This window comes from Sebastes fasciatus, chromosome 8, assembly GCF_043250625.1.
Source record: "Sebastes fasciatus isolate fSebFas1 chromosome 8, fSebFas1.pri, whole genome shotgun sequence".
NCBI lineage: Eukaryota > Metazoa > Chordata > Actinopteri > Perciformes > Sebastidae > Sebastes > Sebastes fasciatus.
The window spans coordinates 30,824,874-30,844,969 of record NC_133802.1 but is presented as its reverse complement, the minus strand read 5'-3'; the positions used below and the strand labels follow the sequence as shown (position 1 = coordinate 30,844,969).

The following is a 20,096-nucleotide window of genomic DNA, read 5'->3' as shown; positions in this document are numbered from 1 at the left end:
GACAACTAATCAATTAATCGTTGCTGCTCTAGTCTTTATATCATCGTCTACACTCATATTTGATGATATTCGAAAGACAAATATGAGATTAAAGGTGCTATTGATAACATTGATAACATTCAGCCACTTGATGTTGCATTCTCTCTCCCCATGGTCCATTAAATTTACTTCACAGTCGTTGCCAGACACTTACCGTCAATTTCAGCCATTTATCCTGTTTTTTCCACACTAACTGATGACACAGAGATCCCAAAGTCGTTTTGCTATTGGCCTCACAAGGCTTGTTAGAAGTGGGAACCAAACGTCAGATATCTTCCACAGAGATAAACAAAACATCAAAGGTCCCATATCGTGCTCATTTTCAGGTTCATACTTGTATTTTGTGTTTCTAGAACATGTTTACATGCTGTAATGTTAAAAAAAAAATGTATTTTCCTCATACTGTCAGCCTGAATATGCCTGTATTTACCCTCTGTGTAAAACGCTCCGTTTTAGTGCATTTTGACGGAATTGCAACGGAACTGCAACAGAATTGCGTTGCTAGGCAACAGCTTGGGTCCATGTTTACTTCAGCTGATGTTATTCACATACACTGCAACAGGAAATAAACAGGGACACATTTAGAATGTTTACGTTTAAAATTGAGTCAAGGGTCTAAATATTGTTGCTTCGTGACATCACAAATGGGCAGAAATCCTGACGGCTTGTTTCAAATGCAGAGTTTCTGAATACGGGCTGTGTGTATTTCCCTGTGGATTGAGTGTTTCGATACTTTCACAGTATTTATAAAGGACTTAAGCCTGCTTTATAATAAAAAAACATGAAGATCTCTCTTTTTTATAATATGGGACATTTAACTTTAACACTTAACCATCATTTTTAAAATTAATTCACAATCATAATATTTTTTTTCCAGGAAAAGCCATACTTTTATTCGGCATCTTTCTAAAGGCTTTGTAGATGTATTATTTAAAAAAAAAAAACTACATAAAAATGTTAACAATAAGACCTCTAACTTTCATCCTCAAAGACAAAACAAATCATTTATTTGGGGTATTTAAATGATAACATGTAGTTTAATTCTACAATAGGAGTAGAATGATAACATTTCAACTTTAAAAAAACATATTGTAGATGAGCCAGTTCCTTTCCTGCCACTTTGGGGCTGCTGGGCAGAGCTCTGGGCGTTTACAGGCAGAGGTTTCAACACCTCCCTCCACTCGCAGTTTAAATCCAGAGAGAAAACCTCTGAGGTGTCAGTGTGTCCTGTGTGAAGGAGCCAGAGACACAGCAATGGAGCTCTTCTCTCTGTTGGTCTCTGCTGTTTTGGTCTGTGTCTGTGTCAGTGCTGGGATTCCTCATGATGGGATTCACTGGACATACACAGGTAGGCTTTTTAACATTTAATACATTTTTTGTATTTTTTTAAAATCAGCTGTTGCTCCTAAACACCAGAAGTGGCTGAAAGGTTTGATTTAAAGCTGCCAAGTTGTTCCTTTTCAGCATTGACTCGAGGCACTTAGCTGCTCTATTCAAATACCTCATAATCACTGTCAAGAGGACATATTATTAGGTGTATTCAGCTCGGCAGTAGGGCAGAATGATTTGGGAGTGAATACTGTTGGGAAATACCCATCAGCTGTCATAATATCCAGTTGAGCAAGTCCTCTGTTCGACCTAGTTTATTACACTCCCAGGGCAGATCTCTTACAATAAAAGGTCGCTCCCTAAATTCATCTGATTTTTTTTAACAATGTGATAATACTTTTGATTTTGATTTTTTTTTTCCCACAGAGGGAGCTTTGGACCAGATGCACTGGCCCACCAAGTACCCGGCATGTGGTGGTAAAAAGCAGTCCCCCATAGACATCCAGAGGCGCAGCGTGAGATTCAACCCAGACATGCTGCAGCTGGAGCTCAATGGATACGATGCTCAGCAAGGAACCTTCCAGATGTCCAACAACGGACACTCCGGTAAGAGAAAATCACTCAACCTCAATATTAACTACTAACTGGTTAAAAGGGCCACAATGGAAATAAACTGTCGGCTTCTATTGTGTTTTATGCTTTTGATAAACATTGTAAAAAAATATATATATATATATATATGATGCCTCCTGGTGAGACTGTGCACATATTATTTATTTATATAGGTTTTCTTTTTAATTCAATTCAACTGTTGTTCACTGTTAAAGGACCATTCCATCTCATATCTGAACTATAAACCAAACTTTATGTGACTGACCATTTTATTGTCAAGAATTTAAAATGTCTCAAAGTATATTTTCATTGTTTTCAGGGCTGTCAATTGATTAAAAATATTTAATTGCAATTAATCGCACATTTTTTAACTGTTAAAATGCACCTTAAAGGGAGATTTGTCAAGTATTTAATACTCTTATCAACATGGGTGTGGAAAAATATGATTGCTTTATGCAAATGTATGTAAATATTAATCAATTAACAACTAAAAACAATGACAAATATTGTCCAGAAACCCTCACAGGTACTACATTTAACATAAAAAGATATGCTCATATCATAACATGACAAATTGCAGCCCAACAGGCAACAACAGCTGTCAGTGTGCTGATTATGCATGCGATTATCATAAAGTGGGCGTGTCTGTAAAGGGGAGACTCGTGGGTACCCATAGAACCCATTTTCTTTCACATATCTTGAGGTCAGAGGTCAAGGAACACCTTGAAAATGGCCATAACAGTTTTCCTCGCCTGAGCCCGCTACAACCTAAAAATTGCAAGTTATGTGTTAAAGAAATTAGTGGCGTTAAAACAAATAGGCGTTAACGTGCTATTATCACATTAACTTTGACAGCCCTAATTTCTTTATGGTGTAAAACTCAATTCTCAAACCTTTCTGGAGTTGTGTAATCCATAACAGTGAGCATCAAATCTGCACATTTTTCCAAAGCAGATCACCAATATTGTTGCATGATTTTATTTGAAAGGTCTGCACAGCATCACTTCTCATCAATAATAAAAAGGTTTGACGAAAATCATTGCAGACTTTATGTTCTCTGTGGTGGATTGCACAACTCAGACAAGTCTTGAGAAATATTAATACGGAAGCCAATGGCTGCCTGGAGGAGAGGAAATACATTTCAATACAATTCGTGATTTCTATGCTGAATCTTTTGGGTTTTTTATTATAATCTGAGTATTTTTATGTTTCCATCAGTTCAAATCGACCTGCCTCCCACTATGGTGATCACTGAGGGCCTCCCAGGACAATACACAGCTGTCCAGATGCACCTGCACTGGGGCGGCTGGGACCTGGAGGCCAGCGGAGCGGAGCACACCATCGACGGCATCCGCTACATGGCAGAGGTTTGGATATGCTTCTAAATCAGCCTTAATATCCTTGTTTTTTAAATGTAAAGTTAATTAGTAAATGTTAGCCTCTTAGTAAAGATCTTTCCATTTGAAAAGCAGGTCATTGGGCAGCCCGTTCTCATTCCGAGGGTGTGAAATACAGATGCTTTGTCACTGCATCTGCACCCAATTCGACTGTTATCAGGCCATTAAATACACTGTAAATACGTCGTAATTTTAAGCTGAACCATGTTGTGTTTTCCTAAACCTAACTAAGTAGCTTTGTTGCCTGAACCTAAGCAAGTGGTTTTGTTAAATTAACATTAAGCACGTGTTAACTGCGACAGAAAAGTGGCGCCGAGGGGTCGTTAAGCACGTGTTTAGTGCGATGGAAAAAGTGACGTCGAGGGGTCCGACAAAGCGTCAGTATGTGACGAGTTGGGATGAGAACGTGTTGCATATTTTGGCTCCTAACCTGTTCTGACATTTCCACCTTGTCTTTCAGCTCCATGTCGTCCATTACAATTCTGACAAGTACAAGAGCTTCACTGAAGCCAGAGATAAGCCAGACGGGCTGGCAGTGCTCGCATTTTTCTATGATGTATGTAAGCCACAAATACTTTTGTTCCCTTTCCTTCTGCTTTGTGTGACCACCAAGGTTTTCAACATCTAGATTACACAGGATGTCAGCACTGTTTCTGATAAATGATCATTAGTTCTGCTTTAGGAAGCCTACAAAAGGAAAAGTCTTTGTAGTGATAAAATGATTACCAAATGGCCTTTGAAGTGTATGAGACTTTGTTTGGGTCATCCTGCTGGGTTAAAGGCTCTATAGAGAGTTAATTCACATTTATGAGCTTGTTTCCAGAGGAATGCTCCGGGGTCTCAGACAGTCAGCCGCTCTCAGCAGCGAGAGGTCATCGCTGTAGCAACGCGTCCGCTGGCATCCATCCGCCGTGATAGCGGCACATAGAGTATCTGAGAGTTAGAGCTGTTTGGACGAACTCCTTTAGGAACAAATGATTCACCGACGTTTCCAGTTAATCACTTACCTGGGAACTTGTCACTTAAAAAGAAGTCAGATAGGGAAACAAAAACACCAACAGTCACATGATCAGACAGGATGTAACATGATTAATTCAACCAAGGCGTACGTTAAAAACATCCATCATAGTTTACAGACTGACATCTTGGTTCAACTTTGACCTTTTGTGTCCAACACACAGTTTTCTTAGAGTTTTATTATTGACATCCACGTTTGGTGTTAGATCCAAATAAAGTATTTTAGATAATCTGAAACCTTTGCCTTGTTTACAACCTGTCTGATGTTTCCTGCCCTGACAGACTATAGCAGTGATGTTGCTGTGTTCCCAGATCTTAAAGGGGTCCTATTATACTTTTCCCCTCTCCTTTAGTGTGTTACATAGTTTGTTATGCATGTAAAATGTCTGCAAAGTTACAAAGCCCAAAGTCCACAACAAAGGGAGTTACTCTCCTCCACAGGCTCCTGAACCGCCTGAAATGCCTTGATTGAAGTCCCGCCTTTTCTTCCGTAACATGGTGATGTCACCATGTAACACAATCGCATAATACATGCCTAGCAGCTTCCGATTTATAGGGTTTAGCAGGCTCAGTCTTAAAGCTAGAGTGAAGATACTGGCATCATATGAAACTAGAAAACCTAATGAATCCATCGGTACCAACTATGTCATACTAGCTTGTCGCGAAGGAGGTTAAATAATGCTCCAAACTTACGCTAAATTTTCGCCATTTTCAAAGGGGTCCCTTGACCTCTGACCTCCAGATATGTGAATGAAAATGGGTTCATTGGGTACCCACGAGTCTCCCCTTTACAGACATGCCCACTTTATGATAATCACATGCAGTTTGGGGCAAGTCATAGTCAAGTCAGCCGCTTACACACACTTCTGTTTTTCCTTTCAGGACGGTCATTTTGAGAACACCTACTACAGCGATTTCATCTCCACTCTGGCCAAAATCAAATATGCCGGTGAGTTACTGCAGCACACGTAAATTAACCGACCTTAGTGTGTCTGTTTGAGTGTAACGTGACTTTAACGCGATCCTCACAGGTCAGTCCATGACCATACCGAGCATCGACGTGCGCTCCATGCTCCCCGAGAACCTCAACCACTTCTTCAGGTACCAAGGCTCCCTCACCACGCCGCCCTGCTACGAGAGCATCCTCTGGACTGTGTTCGACACTCCCATCACGCTCTCACACAACCAGGTACGGTGGACAGGAAGTTACAAAACAGTTGATATGAAGGAGAATTATGTGGTGGTGCTACGTCACAGCTTTCTCTTCTTCTCTGTTGTGTCCAGATCAGGAAACTGGAGAGCACCCTGATGGACATGGACAACAAGACGCTGTGGAATGACTACCGCATCGCTCAGCCTCTCAACAGCCGTGTGGTGGAGTCGTCCTTCCTGCCGCGCCTCGGGAAAGGAAGTATGTAGCTTGTTGCGGCAGTGTGATTACAAAACAGGGTGTTGCCATCTATTCCTCAGAACTGATGTGGGGGCACGACGTCATTTTCATTCACCTTTTGACCTTTGCAGCATTTTGTCGTCAAGATGAGATTGAATCCAAGCTCCTGAAGATCGAGGGTCTGATAACGTCTCTTGGAAAGCACATGCATTCAGGTGAGTCATAAAAACGGCTGAAGATGGTGAGATGTGAAAGAGAAAGTGTCCATATTTACTCTCGTTCTTACTTATTCTCTTAAGGTGGACTTCGCAACTCAAGGCCTACCAGATATGGTAATTCCTTTGTTTTCTGATTAAATCTGATTTTGCTGCAGGAATGAGTCCTAAAACCTGGAAAGGAGTCAACATTTTAGCACTTCCTGTTCCCTCGTCTGGAACTCAATGTTTTTTGATGGGTTTTTAGTTACAGTAGATGGCTGAAATAAGTTCTGTGGTTAACACAAGCTGGAGACATTTCAAAGTTTTGTTCTACGACACAAAATAAGTCAGTAAATATCCCACTTGTGAATTTTGAAGCTTTTATGTGTCTTTAAAAAGGCTGTTGCTAACAAGTGGCTAACATTAGGGCCACATTGAGGGGGAAAAAAAATCTGAGATTTCGAGAACAAAGTCATAACTTTACGAGGAATAAAAGTAATTTTGTTTTCCACAAAAGAGGTAGTTTCACCATCAGGTCCGTGTGGTTCTTTCGTCAGAATAAACACAGTTTCTTGCACAATCTTTTCAAGGTCCTGATACTGATGATGTTGTGGTGCTGATGTGCCAAAAGATGAAGTATTTGGTTATTTGTGAAACCTAAACTAAAGTATAACTTCACAAGATGCTCCACGTTCCTCATTTTCACACAGTTGCTCTTTTTCCCCTCTAAAATAACACGTCAAATTACTACTTTATAATATTATGACTTTATTCTCGTAATATTACGACTTTATTCTTGAAATCTGAGATTTATTTATTTTCCCTCAATGTGGCCCTAATATTCCGTCCTATAAATGAGACTACTAAACGTCTTCACGCCGACTTGTCCGCCTTTACAGCCTTGTTGTGTATACTCACCCTCATATGACCGTGGTGTAGTTTGCTTCTAGCTATAATTTACTTCTGGTGATTGCATTTACGCTTCAAACATCATAAAGTGGTGTTAACTTGTGGAGATTATCTTGCGGAACAAAGCATGTCAGTATCATAAGCGTGTGTTTGCCACAGAGTTTATTTCCTGCAATAATCCAAAAACCCAATGGAACAATTGGCTTTTGTTGAGGGAACCAGGGCGATGCTGACTTCCTGGTTGGCCTACAGAAATGTGTCATCCTTGCAGCGCTCTATTTGTGACCTTTAATGATTAAAGGTAGATGGATATTTCTCGCTCTCCAGCCTGATTCTAGTTTTCCCGTTTTCCTCAGAACCTCGCGCTCTGTTTCCTCTGGTGCTCAACTTCGAGGAGAAAAACTCTGGGAGTTACGCCTTAGCCCGCCTCAGCCATCCCATGGAGCTGGCCTCCTTCACCGTCTGCATGCACGTGCTGCCTCAACTCCAGGGCGTCCACACCGTCATCTCCTACGCCAGCAACGGCAACGACAACGAGCTGATGATCTCCATCGGCGAGGACAAAAACTCCAGGGAGGTGGGCCTCTGGATCGGCAACGAGTTCGTCAACCTGCCGTACAACTTCAAGTCCCACGACTGGGCCAACTACTGCGTCACGTGGTCGTCCCACACCGGCGGCGCGGAGCTGTGGATCAATGGCATGGTGGGTGAGCAGCGGTACCTGAAGAGCGGTTACACGGTAAGCCCCGGCGGTGTGTTCATCGTGGGCAAAGACCAGGACGGATTACTGGGCATCTCCAACGCGGACGCCTTTGTGGGTAAGATGACTGATGTCAACGTGTGGGACTATGTGCTGACCACAGCAGATATCCGGGACCAGATGTCATGTGAGAGAAACAACACCGTGGTGGGAAACGTGTTCAGCTGGGGAACCACCAAACTCAGTCTGTTTGGAGGGGTGCAGCTGGACAGCGAGTACAGATGCTCCTGAAGAGCTGCGTCTGGTCACATGAGCTTTAAAATGCTGCAATAAACCAAAATATCACTGCTGGTGGTGGGGATTTAAAATGTGTATGTAATGAAGGATACAATGTCTTTCAGGCACCTGTAAGTCAATATTTAATGCAAACTGTGTCTTATAGCTTCAGCCATGTCTTGTATTCATATCAATAAAGGCTTACATGTGACTTATTGGTTTGTTTAATGACTCATTCTTACCTCTATAAGGCTTAACTTTAAGGTATTGAACTGCACAAAGAGCTTAAAGCCACAAAAACAGATTGTGTAAAGATTCCTTGTGAAATGGAAAATAGGAGGCTAAATTAAGACAGTCAATCCTCCCCCAGAGTGAAGACTTCCTCTCCTCTGAATGCTTCCCTTCAGAAGGTCGTGACCCTCTCCGCATCCTCCAGGCTTTCTTTGCTCCCCTTCAGCGGCAGATCCCCGTCACCCAGTTTGATCTCAACTTTGTTCCTCTCGGCGAACATCTGGCAGATCTCCAGGAAGGTCTTATTCTTGGTCTCCGGGACCACCAGCCAGATGTAGATCAGCGTGACCAGACAGACGAAGGAGAAAATGATAAAGCTGTAGGGGCCCAGACCTCTCTGAAGGAAGGGAGGGAGGGAGAAGGAGGGAGGAGAGGATGAAACGTTGTAAATATGCTCGGTTTTGGTTTATGTAACTCAAACAAATTCCTCCATTGTTTGCTTTGTGGTTTGATGATTAAGTCTTGAGATGAAGTAAACATGACACGAGCCTAATGGGTGTGTTAACCTCTAAGATTACGCCACTCGGTCCGTTGGAAAAGACACACTGAAGAACCGAAGTGCTCCTAATAAACAGGGACAAACGCTACATCTGCTAGAAGAACATCACACTTGTCTAAGTTTAGGACCATGATTGGCTTCTAAACTAGTTGTGATGTCTCAAAATCATACTTGTACGCCAACACGTGTTCAATAAGATTTAAAGGTGCTAAATGTGAGATAGAGCCGAAGTCCCGCCCCTTCCGGTGGACCACCATGGGACCTTGTTTTGGAAAAAATATGACCGTGGTCAACAGAGAGAGATAAATATTTTTTTGATCCCGTTTGAATTACGCCATGAATCACACATGTGATGTTTGTCAGTTTAAAAGATAACTTTGGAAGTCAAGAAAGTCTCATTTAGAATGGACCAGACGTCCGTCCGTCCATTCTCAGATGGACAACCCCAAAACATAATGCCTCCGGAGACGGATGTCACCGGCAAGGAGGCATAAAAATGAAAATATTACGTCTAGTGAAATCTTATACTTACAGTTAAACTGAAGCGTTATTGACGTTACAGAGCTCTCTGTCAACGTCTATTATGAACGTTGTCTTCTACTACTACTGCATTGCATTGTGGGATATTTATGCCGCTGTAGTGTCCAGCGTTGCATACTGTAATATTTCACCAGAAATAGTATGCAATTCATGTACTATTGGTTTCATACTAAGGTTTGGTACATATCAAAATATCTCATAGTACTAAATCGCATGTTAGTCTGGGATTTCAGACGCATCAATGTGTGACCGATGTTCTCATCCAATTGGCAAAAAAGTGAATGTGTGTATTTCCAAAGAATGTGGCTTTCAGATACATTGTTTTTCTCATTTTAAATATGTTTATTATCAATTAGTGATTGGTGTATTTGTCTCCTGTCTGATTGGTTGTTGCAGTATAACAATGATATTGTTTTAAATTGTGAGTTTGATGCTTGACGGATTCAAACTTTCCTTTGTTGGGTTAAATTAAACGGTTGTTTGCCAATCATAAGACTACGACGGAGTATTAGGGCCACATTGAGGGGAAAAAAATTTATCTGAGATTTAAAGAATAAAGTCATAATATTATGAGAATAAAGTCATAATATTATAAAGTAGTAATTTGACGTGTTATTTTAGAGGGGAAATAGAGCAGCTGTGTGAAAATGAGGAACGTGGAGCATCTTGAGAAGTTATACTTTAGTTTAGGTTTCACAAATAACCAAATACTTCATCTTTTGGCACATCAGCACCACATTATCATCAGTATCAGGACCTGGAAAAGATTGTGCAAGAAACTGCGTTTATTCTGAAGAAAGAATCACACGGACCTGAAGGAGGAACTGACTCTTTTGTGGAGGAGGAAATTACCTTTTTCCTTGGAAAGTTATGACTTTATTCTCGTAATATTACGACTTTTTATTCTCGTAAAGTTATGACTTTATTCTTGTAATATTACGCCTTTTCTTTCTTAAAATAGTATGACTTTATTCTCATTAAATAACAACTTTATTCTAGAAATCTCCGATTTTTTTTCCCCCTCAATGTGGCCCTTATACTCCATCGTATAAGACAGAACAGTACACACTGAAGTAAAAAATTAAGTATAAAAAAACAAATATAAATGATCACAGTCAGGATGTGATTTGATTTCCTCGCTGTTTATACTTAAAAACATCTGTAACTGATTACATAACAACCTTTCGTTCCCCTCAGCGTAAGAGTTCCTAGAAGTTGTGTAACTGACCTCTAGGAAGGGGAAGACGAGGCCCACGGTGAAGTTGGAGAGCCAGTGGACGGAGCCCGCGACCATGAAGGCCGCGGGCCTGGCCGACTGCCTGAACATCTCGGTGGTCACCACATAAGGAATGGGACCTGGAGAGCACACAGATGTGGTTAACCATAACCAAAACACTTGAGACACATCATCACTCTCCGGGGTCACGGTTGAGGATGCTCATGTCTCAGATTTAAAACATATATCATTACATGTCTGGTCACATCCAAACAACACTTCAGCTAATGGAGCGCCCGCTTGTCATCAGCGTGTCTGTGTAAATAACCACCGGTGGGGTCAGACTCACTGGGTCCTATGGCGTGTCCTATGACGTAGATGATGACACAGGCGATGCTGACTTGGGGCATCCACGTCACGCTCTCCTGTCAACACAAAGCTGCTGTTAACATTAACGTGTTGATGCTTTCTAACAGGAGACAGCTGCACCGTGTGGGAGGACTTAAGCCCACTGAACCAGTCTGAAGACGTTGGATCCAGGTGAGATTACAGGGTTACAGGGTTACAGGGGGGCCCGCTGGTTTTGTGGTTGTCTGATGGTCAGTGTTTTCTCATACTTTAGTGGTGGGCGACTCTGTTTTCATGTCTCCAAGTTCTCACGACCCCAGCAAATATAGATGTCAAGTCATCACATTCATTTTCCAGACGGAGCTCTAAATGTATACTGTATTTAAATTACAGTCCAGGAAGAATTGTAGCACAGTGACGCATTTCCTGTTGTTTTGGCTTCATGAACCAGCACACTGGACCACGGGGTTAAAAGTGCTGACATTCAGCTTTAAAGAGACGGTTCTCTTATTTTTTTCTGCGTATGTCCTCTCTGTGTCCTCAGTGTGTTCCTGCCTTTCACATTCACCTGACACACACCTGCACACCTGCTACCAAACATATACACCGATCAGCCATAACATTGTGACCACCTGCCTAATACTGAGTAATAGGTCCCCCTTTTGCCGCCAAAACAGCCCTGACCCGTCGAGGCTTAGACTCCACTAGACCTCTGAAGGTCTGCTGCGGTATCTGGCACAAAAAGCCGTCAGTAGCAGATCCTCTAAGTCCTCGAAGTTGTGAGGTGGGGCCTCCACGGTCAGTGGTCTTAATGTTATGGCTGATCAGTGTACATACACACATACCTATATATCTATATCTATATAAATATAGATATACAGTATAGATATATATATAGCTATATATATATAGATATGTATAGATATATATATACCTGCCCCTTATGCCGCGTTCAGTGGTGGACTCAGGCTGTCTGAGGAGCAGGGGAAAAAAATAAAAGGGTTGCCCCACAGCTGCATGCGGTGGGGCACCAGCGCACAGCAAGTTTTCTATCATGTAGGGCAGCCTGTGTGGCACTGCATCATATTTTCTCCATTTAAGGGGCACTCATTAGTGCACTACATCTCTTTTTCTCCACTGGAAGGGCGCCCTAGAGGGCATTTTATCATGTTTTACTAACCATATGGGCATCCAAGAGGGTACTTCATCACGTTTTCTCCGCTGAAAGGGCACCCTATTGGGCACTTTGTTTTATCTACCATAGAGGCATCTCATAAGGCTCTTTTGCTGCGTTTCTTTCAAACATAGGGGCGGAATCGATATCTGTTTAAGTGTATGCTAAATTTAGAATATTTTCACCGCTTTATCTTGCCGGTGTCAGACAGCTTTTTCCTTCTCCTTTCCGACGGGGAACTGAACTGAATGTGAAACTTATTGATGCTCGCTCCAAAGCCAGCAGGCTAACAAAAACAGTATAGTATACAGTATACTTTCAGTTCACTTTGCCATCGGAAAATATTCTAAATATAGTGTACATTGGAACGGATGTCAATTTTTTTAGGTGAGCCTTTTTTTGTGGCTAAAATATGTTTTTTTGCCGTCCCCGTCCACAGCACTGTGTTGCTTTGCTCCGGTGCTCCTGTCTGTTTCTCAACGCTGGGGGCACACCGACCGTCATCTACTGTAGTTAATACACTGACTATGTATAAGTACCTCATACAACCCCACTGAGAAACACCCGAACTATCCCTTTAATCCTCATTGTTATTGTTTCAAATACAACGTGTTGAGCCATAGCAACAAAGAATGTGTCACCTGTCTTTAAAAGTCTTGCATGACTCAGTCTCTAGAATAAATCTCCTGACCTCAAGGTTGAGAAACCTCATGACATCTGACAACAGCAGATTATTTTTGCTTGCTGCTGAACCACTAGAGGACAGCAGAGTAGCATGTTGAGACACACTGAGGCGTTCACATGGTTGGTACCTGGAAGTTGAGAGCGACAGTGAGCAGCACACAGGCTCCACAGCAGATCCCAAAACCACAGAGGAGGAGCAGCCGTCGTCCCGACGCCTCCACGATGAAGACCTGGAGAAACAGAAACCCCTGTTCAGACCTATTGTCTCCTGCTGATATGATCAAACAGACGTGTGTAGATACCTACAGCAGCTATGGTCATGAAGACGTTCACTGCACCCGTTCCCACTGTGACGTACTGGATGTCATTCTGCTTGACTCCTGCTGAGCCGTATATGCTGTCTGCGTAGTAGTAGATCTGAGGAGGGAGAGAGGGAGAGATGCATGATTGTTAAATAATTAGCACAGAGTTCAAACATGAGAAGGAGGATGCAACAGTGCAGCTGAAAATGACTTAACAGAAGAAATTGTTGTTTGAAGGTGCAGTTTGTAGGATTTGGAATTGGATTTGGAAACAGTGAAGTCATCAGTGGGTCAGCAAGCCCGGCTCACCGCATTAACCCCCGACAGCTGCTGGCCCATGTTCATGACGATGATGGAGACCAGCTGCCAGCGGAGGGAGCGCTGGGACAGCAGGCTGAGCACAGACAGGTGGCCCTCGGCCTTCTCCGACTGGTCCTCCAGACGCATCTCTGACAGCTCGGCGTCCACGTCGTCCCCGCCGCGCAGACGCTGCAGCGCTCTCTTTGCCGTCTCCTCATCTCCTCTCTGGATGAGCATGTACCTGGGGCTCTCTGGGAAGAAGGGCAGCAGCAGGAGCTCTATCAGGGCGGGGATACCGGTCAAACCCAGCATGAGGGTCCAGCCTGGATACAGAGGGAACAGAAACAGAAAAGCTCTCTACTGAGTCATGCAGTATAAATGTGTTATTTTCTCCTATTCTAAAATGGTGTGTTTGAATATTTCTGCATCCTGGGGTCCCTAAACAGTCTTAGAATTACATAAATTGGGTATCACTGTAAAGCTGAGACTCTTGTGGATCCTATGAGCCCAACTGTATTTATGTGTGATGATGTTACTTGACCTCCCTGTATAAAATGACCTGTGGTGACCTCTAGGATAATCACAGCCTCATGAAACTTTACACCCACAAACTAGAGACCTAGAGCATTCAGAGGATGGATGGCTTTCCTAGCTAGACTGACAATAAGGGGGTTTCTGAGCAGATTACACAACAGAAGTGCTCGCCATCCAATCGCCAAAAAATGCAACTCTTGCAAAAATGTATAAAAGTTTTTGATACCAAATCACAGCATGACTTTTTTTTACGGTGTTCCTCAAGGTCTTGGTGTCTTAATGTGGTCATTTTCTATCAATTCTTGATAGATAAAAATTGCTGCAACAACTCTTGAGACATAAATAAGCATGGGAATGGACATTATATACTTCAATCATAATGTTCTAAACCCTATTACAATTTAATTTAATTAATTTATTTCATTTCAATTTATTTCTGATTTATGACTAGAACAACTTGACACACAGTGCTGAGCTGCATCTCAAATTACTCTTCAGGTTCCCAGCTTTCAGATGATGTACACCACTTCTATGTGACGTCTACTGTTGACCTGCTATCTCCCCCTAAACACCCCCTGTACCCCCCTAAAAAAGACAAAAACGGGTCTATTGTGGGTCTGAACAAGGTGAAACAGCGTTACTGCGGTTTTGCACTTGGCGGCTCACGTTACCGCAATCTTGGAAAGGGAGGAGTGAGCGTAGGCGTACTCAGTTGGTTGCAATCTGCAACCACACCACTAGATGCCGCCAAATCCTACAGACTGTACCTTTAATAGTGGTGCAGTGGTTAAAAAAGCCCACGGTTTGGTTTGTTCATCACTGAACCGGCTGGGTTTTGCATCCTTAATGTGCTTCTAACCAATGAAGGTTTACCTGTGCTGTTGCCCAGTATGTGTCTGATGCCCAGCACTTGAGCGCTGAGGATGCCGATGGTGATGAAGAGCTGCGGTATGATGCCAAGGGCTCCCCTCAGGTTTTTGGGAGCGAGTTCTCCCAGATACATGGGCACCACGTTGGATGAGAGACCTGCACACAGAAAACTCAAAGATGCATAAAAATGACTCTCTAGATGACTAGAACGTTTTGAACAGATCTGACCTGCACAGATGCCCACGATAAACCTCGCCACGATGATGATCTCATAGGACTCAACGATCTCGCTGACTCCCATCATCACGGCGGGGACGATGGAGAAGATGTTGTTGAAGAGGAGGGTGCCCTTCCTGTCGATGCATTTAAAGTTAGACAAACAAGTGTAGTTTTTTTATAGCGCGTGATGAATGTGACATATTACCTCCCTAGTTTGTTGACCAGCGGGGCCACCAGCAGGGAGCCGAAGAAGCCTCCTAGCGGGTACATGGACACCGAGAGAGACCACAGCAGAGTTAGGAAGTTCTCCTCCATCGGTGTGCCGTAACGCTCCGTGTAGGTGGTGTTGTAGAACTGCTGCATGAACTAAAGAGAGCAGGACAACGCTGATACAGACACCTCGTCATATACTGTAATATCACTGTGAAGTTTCTTTGCTTACCGGTGATGGAGAGTTGATCACAGCCACATTGTAACCGTACTGGAATGATGAACCAAATGCAGATATGAGCGTCGCTAACACCAGGACCACAGTTAACCTCTGTCAGGGGGAAATCAGCGCACTATGTGAAACCTCTTTTTTACAACACAAACATACTGATTTCACCACATTTTCACACACAAACATGGATGTGACGGTGGTGATAATCACACCTCACTCACCCCTCTCCTCTCCACAGGTTTCCCCCGGTCCTCATTCTCCGCCATGGCTGTGTTTGGGACTCTCTTTTCAGCAATAATAACAGCACACTTTGTTGTTACTGCACCGCTGCATTCTGCCTGCCCTTTGGACACCAGATCAGAGAGCAGCAGTGGCAGCGGTTTACGGCTTGGCTCCAGTTATCATGTTGCTGACTGCTGAGCTTCAGGTTCAGGAAGCAATAGATATTAAATGAATATTTTTATTGCACTGCACCTTCAACTAAATTAGTTCAATTGATAAAATCTACAGCTGTCTTATTGAGTTATGTTATCATAAAGCCACATGATATTGCCTAACCACCTGCAGGCTGGATCACAGAAGAGGTGTTGTTACAGAATGACAAATCACAAACAGTTGGCAAAGACTTCAGAGTTGATCCCCGTACAATTTGAAGGATTTATCTGTTCACTGATTACTAAATCATTTTCTGCAGAAACACAGCAGCTACGAATCTCTTATTATGTTTACTTTGTCTTCAGTTTGTCATGTGCTGCATCGCCTCTTATCTCTACGTGGAGTCTGTTTGTCAGTACGACGGCCCCGAGACCGTTTGCTCTCAAAAGTCCGCCTCACTGAAAAAAAAAAAAGGCTAATTAAAATGCATCAGTGAGTAGATAGTGCTGGTGGGAAATAGGAATAATTAGAAGTCATAACTACAGTATGTATGCTCCGAGCAAAATATCACAAAAGATGTAGTGTTAAAGGAACAGTGTGCAGGATCTGGAGGTATCTAGCGGTGGGGTGAGGAGATGGCAACCAACTGAAGCCTTTCCCGTGTGCCATCAAGCGTGTTGGAGAGCTACGGCGGTATAGAGCCAGTGCGTAGAGTGTGAAATGAGTGGTGAAGCAAGAGAGAGAGAGAGAGAGAGAGAGCAGCGGCGACGGGGGAGCGAGTAACGTTATCGGCTCCGGCCCAAGCAGGAAAAGTTAACAGAGTTTGGTTTGTCCGTTCTGGGCTAATGTAGAAACATGGCGGTGCAACATGCCGGACTCCGTGCATGGATGTATAAAGAGAACTGTATACATCGTTGGAGGCGGGGCCACGTTCATTCCTCTGAAAGTTGCTCAGTAGCACATGAAGCCTAAATGGCTCGACTTCCGTCTGGAAAAGTACCCGGATCTTGGGCACACGGAACATGCGCAGTAGCGTCCGCTCGGTCACATGACTCGGTCACGGGGTCCCAACGTCACGGCTTGCGCTCCAGCCTCAGTCTGGGTCTCACTCACATGAACGGAGGAAGAGAAATAACTCTGGATTCGGCTATTAGTGCGTTTTACAACTTTAAAACGTAATTTTTTAAATAAGGGCTATTAGAGTGTTTGTACTGGGAAGTTGATTCACCTCAAAAAAAATTATCCGCTGAGTTACAGACATCTCTTTCCCCATGTAAGTCTATGGGAAAAAGTATTTTTGGGCCCTTTGCATCACATGACAGAATTAATTAGAATGTTTTTTCTTTTCATGATCTGTTATTTCCCCCGTTAACTTCTATTAAAGTCAGAGAGAGAAGGAGAGTCTGTCTGTCAGCAACAAACACCTTTTACATCATTTATCCTCATTTCCATTCAGTCACATGAGGCTGATAATTCCTGAACGTCGGGTTTGATATGAGTTACATCATTTACATTTTCCCTGAAACATTCAGCCTAATAAATAATGTGTTCAAAAGATACCATAGTCTTATTCTGGGTTATTAAATAATGAACTCAATTTCAGAATATCAATAAATACTGACACTAATAATGAATAAATAATATAAAGATATTGTGCCAGTAGAAATGGAGAAAACACTGCTGCTCTGCCACTGATAATAACTGAGTCTTTATTAGTACTAGTACAGTTCAGACACAAACAGCTGTTAAAGCCGACTGACAGCTGATCCAGCTGTGATCAGCTGCTGCTGTCATCAGAAACGGACGTCGCTTCACGTGACGCTTCAGAGGAAACAACATTCCAATGCTCTTAAATCGTATTTCCTCGTTTCCTCTCTCCTCGCATGGTTTCCTTGCGTCTCTCCATGCTTCCCTGGTGGGAGGGACTAAGACGCAAGGAAAAGACGCAAGTGAGGGAAACGGGGAGCTTTGGCATGCACCCATAGACATGACCGAGCATTGCTCAAAACAGTGAGGCGACACACGTCAGCTAAAACCACAATATCACTAATATATTTCACCTGCTTTGCAGTAATGTTAGCTGACCAGACGAAGGTCTCTCCATGAATCACTGCTGATCCTTTGTTTGCTCCTCCTGCCTCAGCGCAGGCTTCAGCAGCGGGGCTCCACAGCGTGTCTTCCTGTTCTCTCCACCCGCAGCCGGAGTGAACAGGGAGACACCGGCACGCGGTCGGTAACGAGATGACAAGGTTTCTCTCTGCAGAGCCCCGTCACTTCACAAGACACGGGAAACCTCTGTTGGTCTGGAGGAGCTGCAGCATTTATTTCTGCACAAACGTCCACTGTACATTCACTAGATATTCTCAGAGCTAAACTAAGGGTGCATGCCAAAGCTCTTAATTGCATCCCTGTTTCCCTCACTTGCGTCTTTTCCTTGCATCGTAGTCCCTCCCACCAGTGAAGCATGGAGAGACGCAAGGAAACCATGCGAGGAGAGAGGAAAGGGGGAAAGCCTCTTTAAGAGCATTGAAACGTACTTTCCTCTGAAGCGTCACGTGAAGCGACGTCCGTTTCTGATGACAGCAGCAGCTGATCTGAGCTGGATCAGCTGTCAGTCAGCTTTAACAGCTGTTTGTGTCTGAACTGTACTAATACTAATAAAGACAAGTGCTCTTTATATTATTTATTCATTATTAGCGTCTGTAGTTATTGATATTCTGATTGTGAGTTAATTATTTAATAACTCAGAATATGAGTATGGTGTCTTTTGAACATTGGACATTATTTATTAGGCTAAAGGGAAAATGTAAATGATGTAACTTATATCAAACCCGACGTTCAGGAATTATCAGCCTCATGTGACTGAATGGAAATGAGGATAAATGATGTAAAAGGTGTTTGTTGCTGACAGACAAACTCTCCTTCTCTCTCTGACTTTAATAGTATCATTAATAAAAATTAACGGGGAAATAACAGATCATGAAAAGACAAATCATTCAAATAGATGAAGAAAGTTATTTTAAGTCCATTTGTCAGGTATTATAAACCCCTCTCAGTGTCAGGCTGCTTCACTGACAGTGTGTGAAGCAGAGATACTGCAGGTCCTTCTGCTGCTGTTCAGATTATAACTAGATGGTGACTCAGAAGACAACTAAACTATAAAACGTTTAATCTGTGATCTGTTTTCACTCTGGTATAAAACTCCAGTGATGTTGAGAGGTAAAGTTATCAGATCAGTCCGGTCGGCAGCAGCGTCCAATCAGTAACTGATATCCAATAAGGGGGCGCGTCGGTCGGTAAAAGACTTCCGTGGAGGATACACTGGTGTATCCTCGCTCCTCGCTCCTCCGGCAAGCCTCCTCGTTCCTCGATCCTCGCTCCTCGATGCACAAATAAGAGCTTTGGAACGGCCTTCAAGATGGTGCACCAGAACAACTTCCGGTTCAAGCGAGGATCGAGGAGCGAGGAAACGAAAATTAAGAGCTTTGGCATGCACCCTATCTCTTCTGCAGTGTGAAGTGAGCGCACGTTCATGTCTAGAGGTGGAGCGAATACGCGAGAAAGCGCGCGCTGTCTGAGTGAAGGCAAGCAGGCAGAGGAGCGGGGACGCCGGCCACACGCGAGCGCGCATACGCGAGCGCGCATGTGTCCCGACCCGGTACATTTATACGCTTAAAAAGTTACAAACAGTCCCTTTAACGGAGAAGTCCTTCCATCAACATTAAAACAATAACATATTATATCCAGTTCTTTTATACCACAGTATTGGGCCAAATAAAAAGTTGGTTATGTGCAGTGGTTACAATATCAGCAGTTAACAGTTGGGAGAGTTGTGTCAACATCAACATGTAAGGTGCAAAGTGCATTGTCACTTTAATATCTTACGGTGTAATTATTCACACGCTGAGAACCAACCAGTAACTTCTCTCTTAGTGTATCTAGTGTTTCTGATGTTTTCTATTACACGTGTATTACTTGTTCTGTCACTTCCACTTTAAATGTGCTGCTACAGCTCTGACCTATTGCCCATTACCTCTGGTGGACGGTGTGTGTTTGAGAATTGGCTCCGAGAACCACTGACGCAGCCAAATGAACAGCCGGTGTTGTGAAAGAAATTACTTCCATTATCTTGACTGGTGAATGGTCACCCCGTGCGGCGTAGTGCGGCCCTCTGGTACTCTTTAACTTAATGAATTAAGTGGGCAGATAGCCAGCGGAGGAGCGAGCACAAACCCCTTCCTTAAGTGTTCCCAGTTACTTCAATGTCAGCCAAATCTCACAACCCACACAAAGGATTAATTCCTGCAGGAAATACAGTAAAGTGTCGGTCGTGTGTCGTCCCTCAAGGACAAAAAAAACGGTTCAGCGGACAGTTTTGGATGTCATCAGCATAAACAGCGTTCCTCCCGTTTTCCCAGACATGGTATCCAATGATC

At 43.2% G+C, this 20,096-nt stretch overlaps 2 protein-coding genes across 5 annotated transcripts; one reads left to right on the top strand and one right to left on the bottom strand.

Moving 5' to 3' along the window:
• The first annotated feature begins 1,176 nt into the window (after positions 1 to 1,176).
• Positions 1,177 to 8,077, top strand: ca6 (carbonic anhydrase VI). Of its 2 annotated transcripts, XM_074645040.1 has the most exons (10): positions 1,177 to 1,387; positions 1,795 to 1,974; positions 3,199 to 3,347; positions 3,838 to 3,933; positions 5,277 to 5,343; positions 5,426 to 5,583; positions 5,679 to 5,805; positions 5,916 to 5,999; positions 6,084 to 6,116; positions 7,247 to 8,077. In XM_074645040.1, exons 1-10 carry the CDS (start codon positions 1,294 to 1,296, stop codon positions 7,879 to 7,881), a joined length of 1,623 nt encoding a protein of 540 aa, XP_074501141.1. In that variant the 5' UTR covers positions 1,177 to 1,293; the 3' UTR covers positions 7,882 to 8,077. The 2 variants fall into 2 exon arrangements, with proteins under 2 accessions (XP_074501141.1, XP_074501142.1); XM_074645041.1 differs by lacking the exon at positions 6,084 to 6,116.
• On the bottom strand, positions 7,986 to 18,096 carry slc2a5 (solute carrier family 2 member 5). 3 transcript variants are annotated; one of them, XM_074645042.1, is made up of 12 exons: positions 17,721 to 18,096; positions 15,498 to 15,706; positions 15,286 to 15,384; positions 15,049 to 15,209; positions 14,853 to 14,977; positions 14,628 to 14,780; positions 13,230 to 13,543; positions 12,925 to 13,035; positions 12,747 to 12,848; positions 10,762 to 10,837; positions 10,425 to 10,552; positions 7,986 to 8,494 (listed from the first exon to the last, which is right to left on the bottom strand). In XM_074645042.1, exons 2-12 carry the CDS (start codon positions 15,549 to 15,551, stop codon positions 8,270 to 8,272), a joined length of 1,548 nt encoding a protein of 515 aa, XP_074501143.1. In that variant the 5' UTR covers positions 15,552 to 15,706; positions 17,721 to 18,096; the 3' UTR covers positions 7,986 to 8,269. The 3 variants fall into 3 exon arrangements, with proteins under 3 accessions (XP_074501143.1, XP_074501144.1, XP_074501145.1); XM_074645043.1 differs by having other exon boundaries at positions 15,507 to 15,706; positions 17,721 to 18,092; XM_074645044.1 differs by lacking the exons at positions 15,286 to 15,384; positions 15,498 to 15,706; positions 17,721 to 18,096 and having other exon boundaries at positions 14,853 to 14,973; positions 15,049 to 15,183.
• Positions 18,097 to 20,096: the final 2,000 nt, after the last annotated feature.

Excerpts from the sequence above, each read along its gene's own strand:
- ca6 (XM_074645040.1), top strand. The coding sequence starts at position 1,294 with ATGGAGCTCTTCTCTCTGTTGGTCTCTGCTGTTTTGGTCTGTGTCTGT. Across the intron at positions 1,975-3,198 it reads GTCCAACAACGGACACTCCG|TTCAAATCGACCTGCCTCCC; the intron begins GTAAGAGAAAAT and ends TGTTTCCATCAG. Across the intron at positions 3,934-5,276 it reads TGCTCGCATTTTTCTATGAT|GACGGTCATTTTGAGAACAC; the intron begins GTATGTAAGCCA and ends TTTTCCTTTCAG.
- slc2a5 (XM_074645042.1), bottom strand. The coding sequence starts at position 15,551 with ATGGCGGAGAATGAGGACCGGGGGAAACCTGTGGAGAGGAGAGGGGTG. Across the intron at positions 15,210-15,285 it reads TGATCAACTCTCCATCACCG|TTCATGCAGCAGTTCTACAA; the intron begins GTAAGCAAAGAA and ends TGCTCTCTTTAG. Across the intron at positions 8,495-10,424 it reads TCGTCTTCCCCTTCCTAGAG|AGAGGTCTGGGCCCCTACAG; the intron begins GTCAGTTACACA and ends CCCTTCCTTCAG.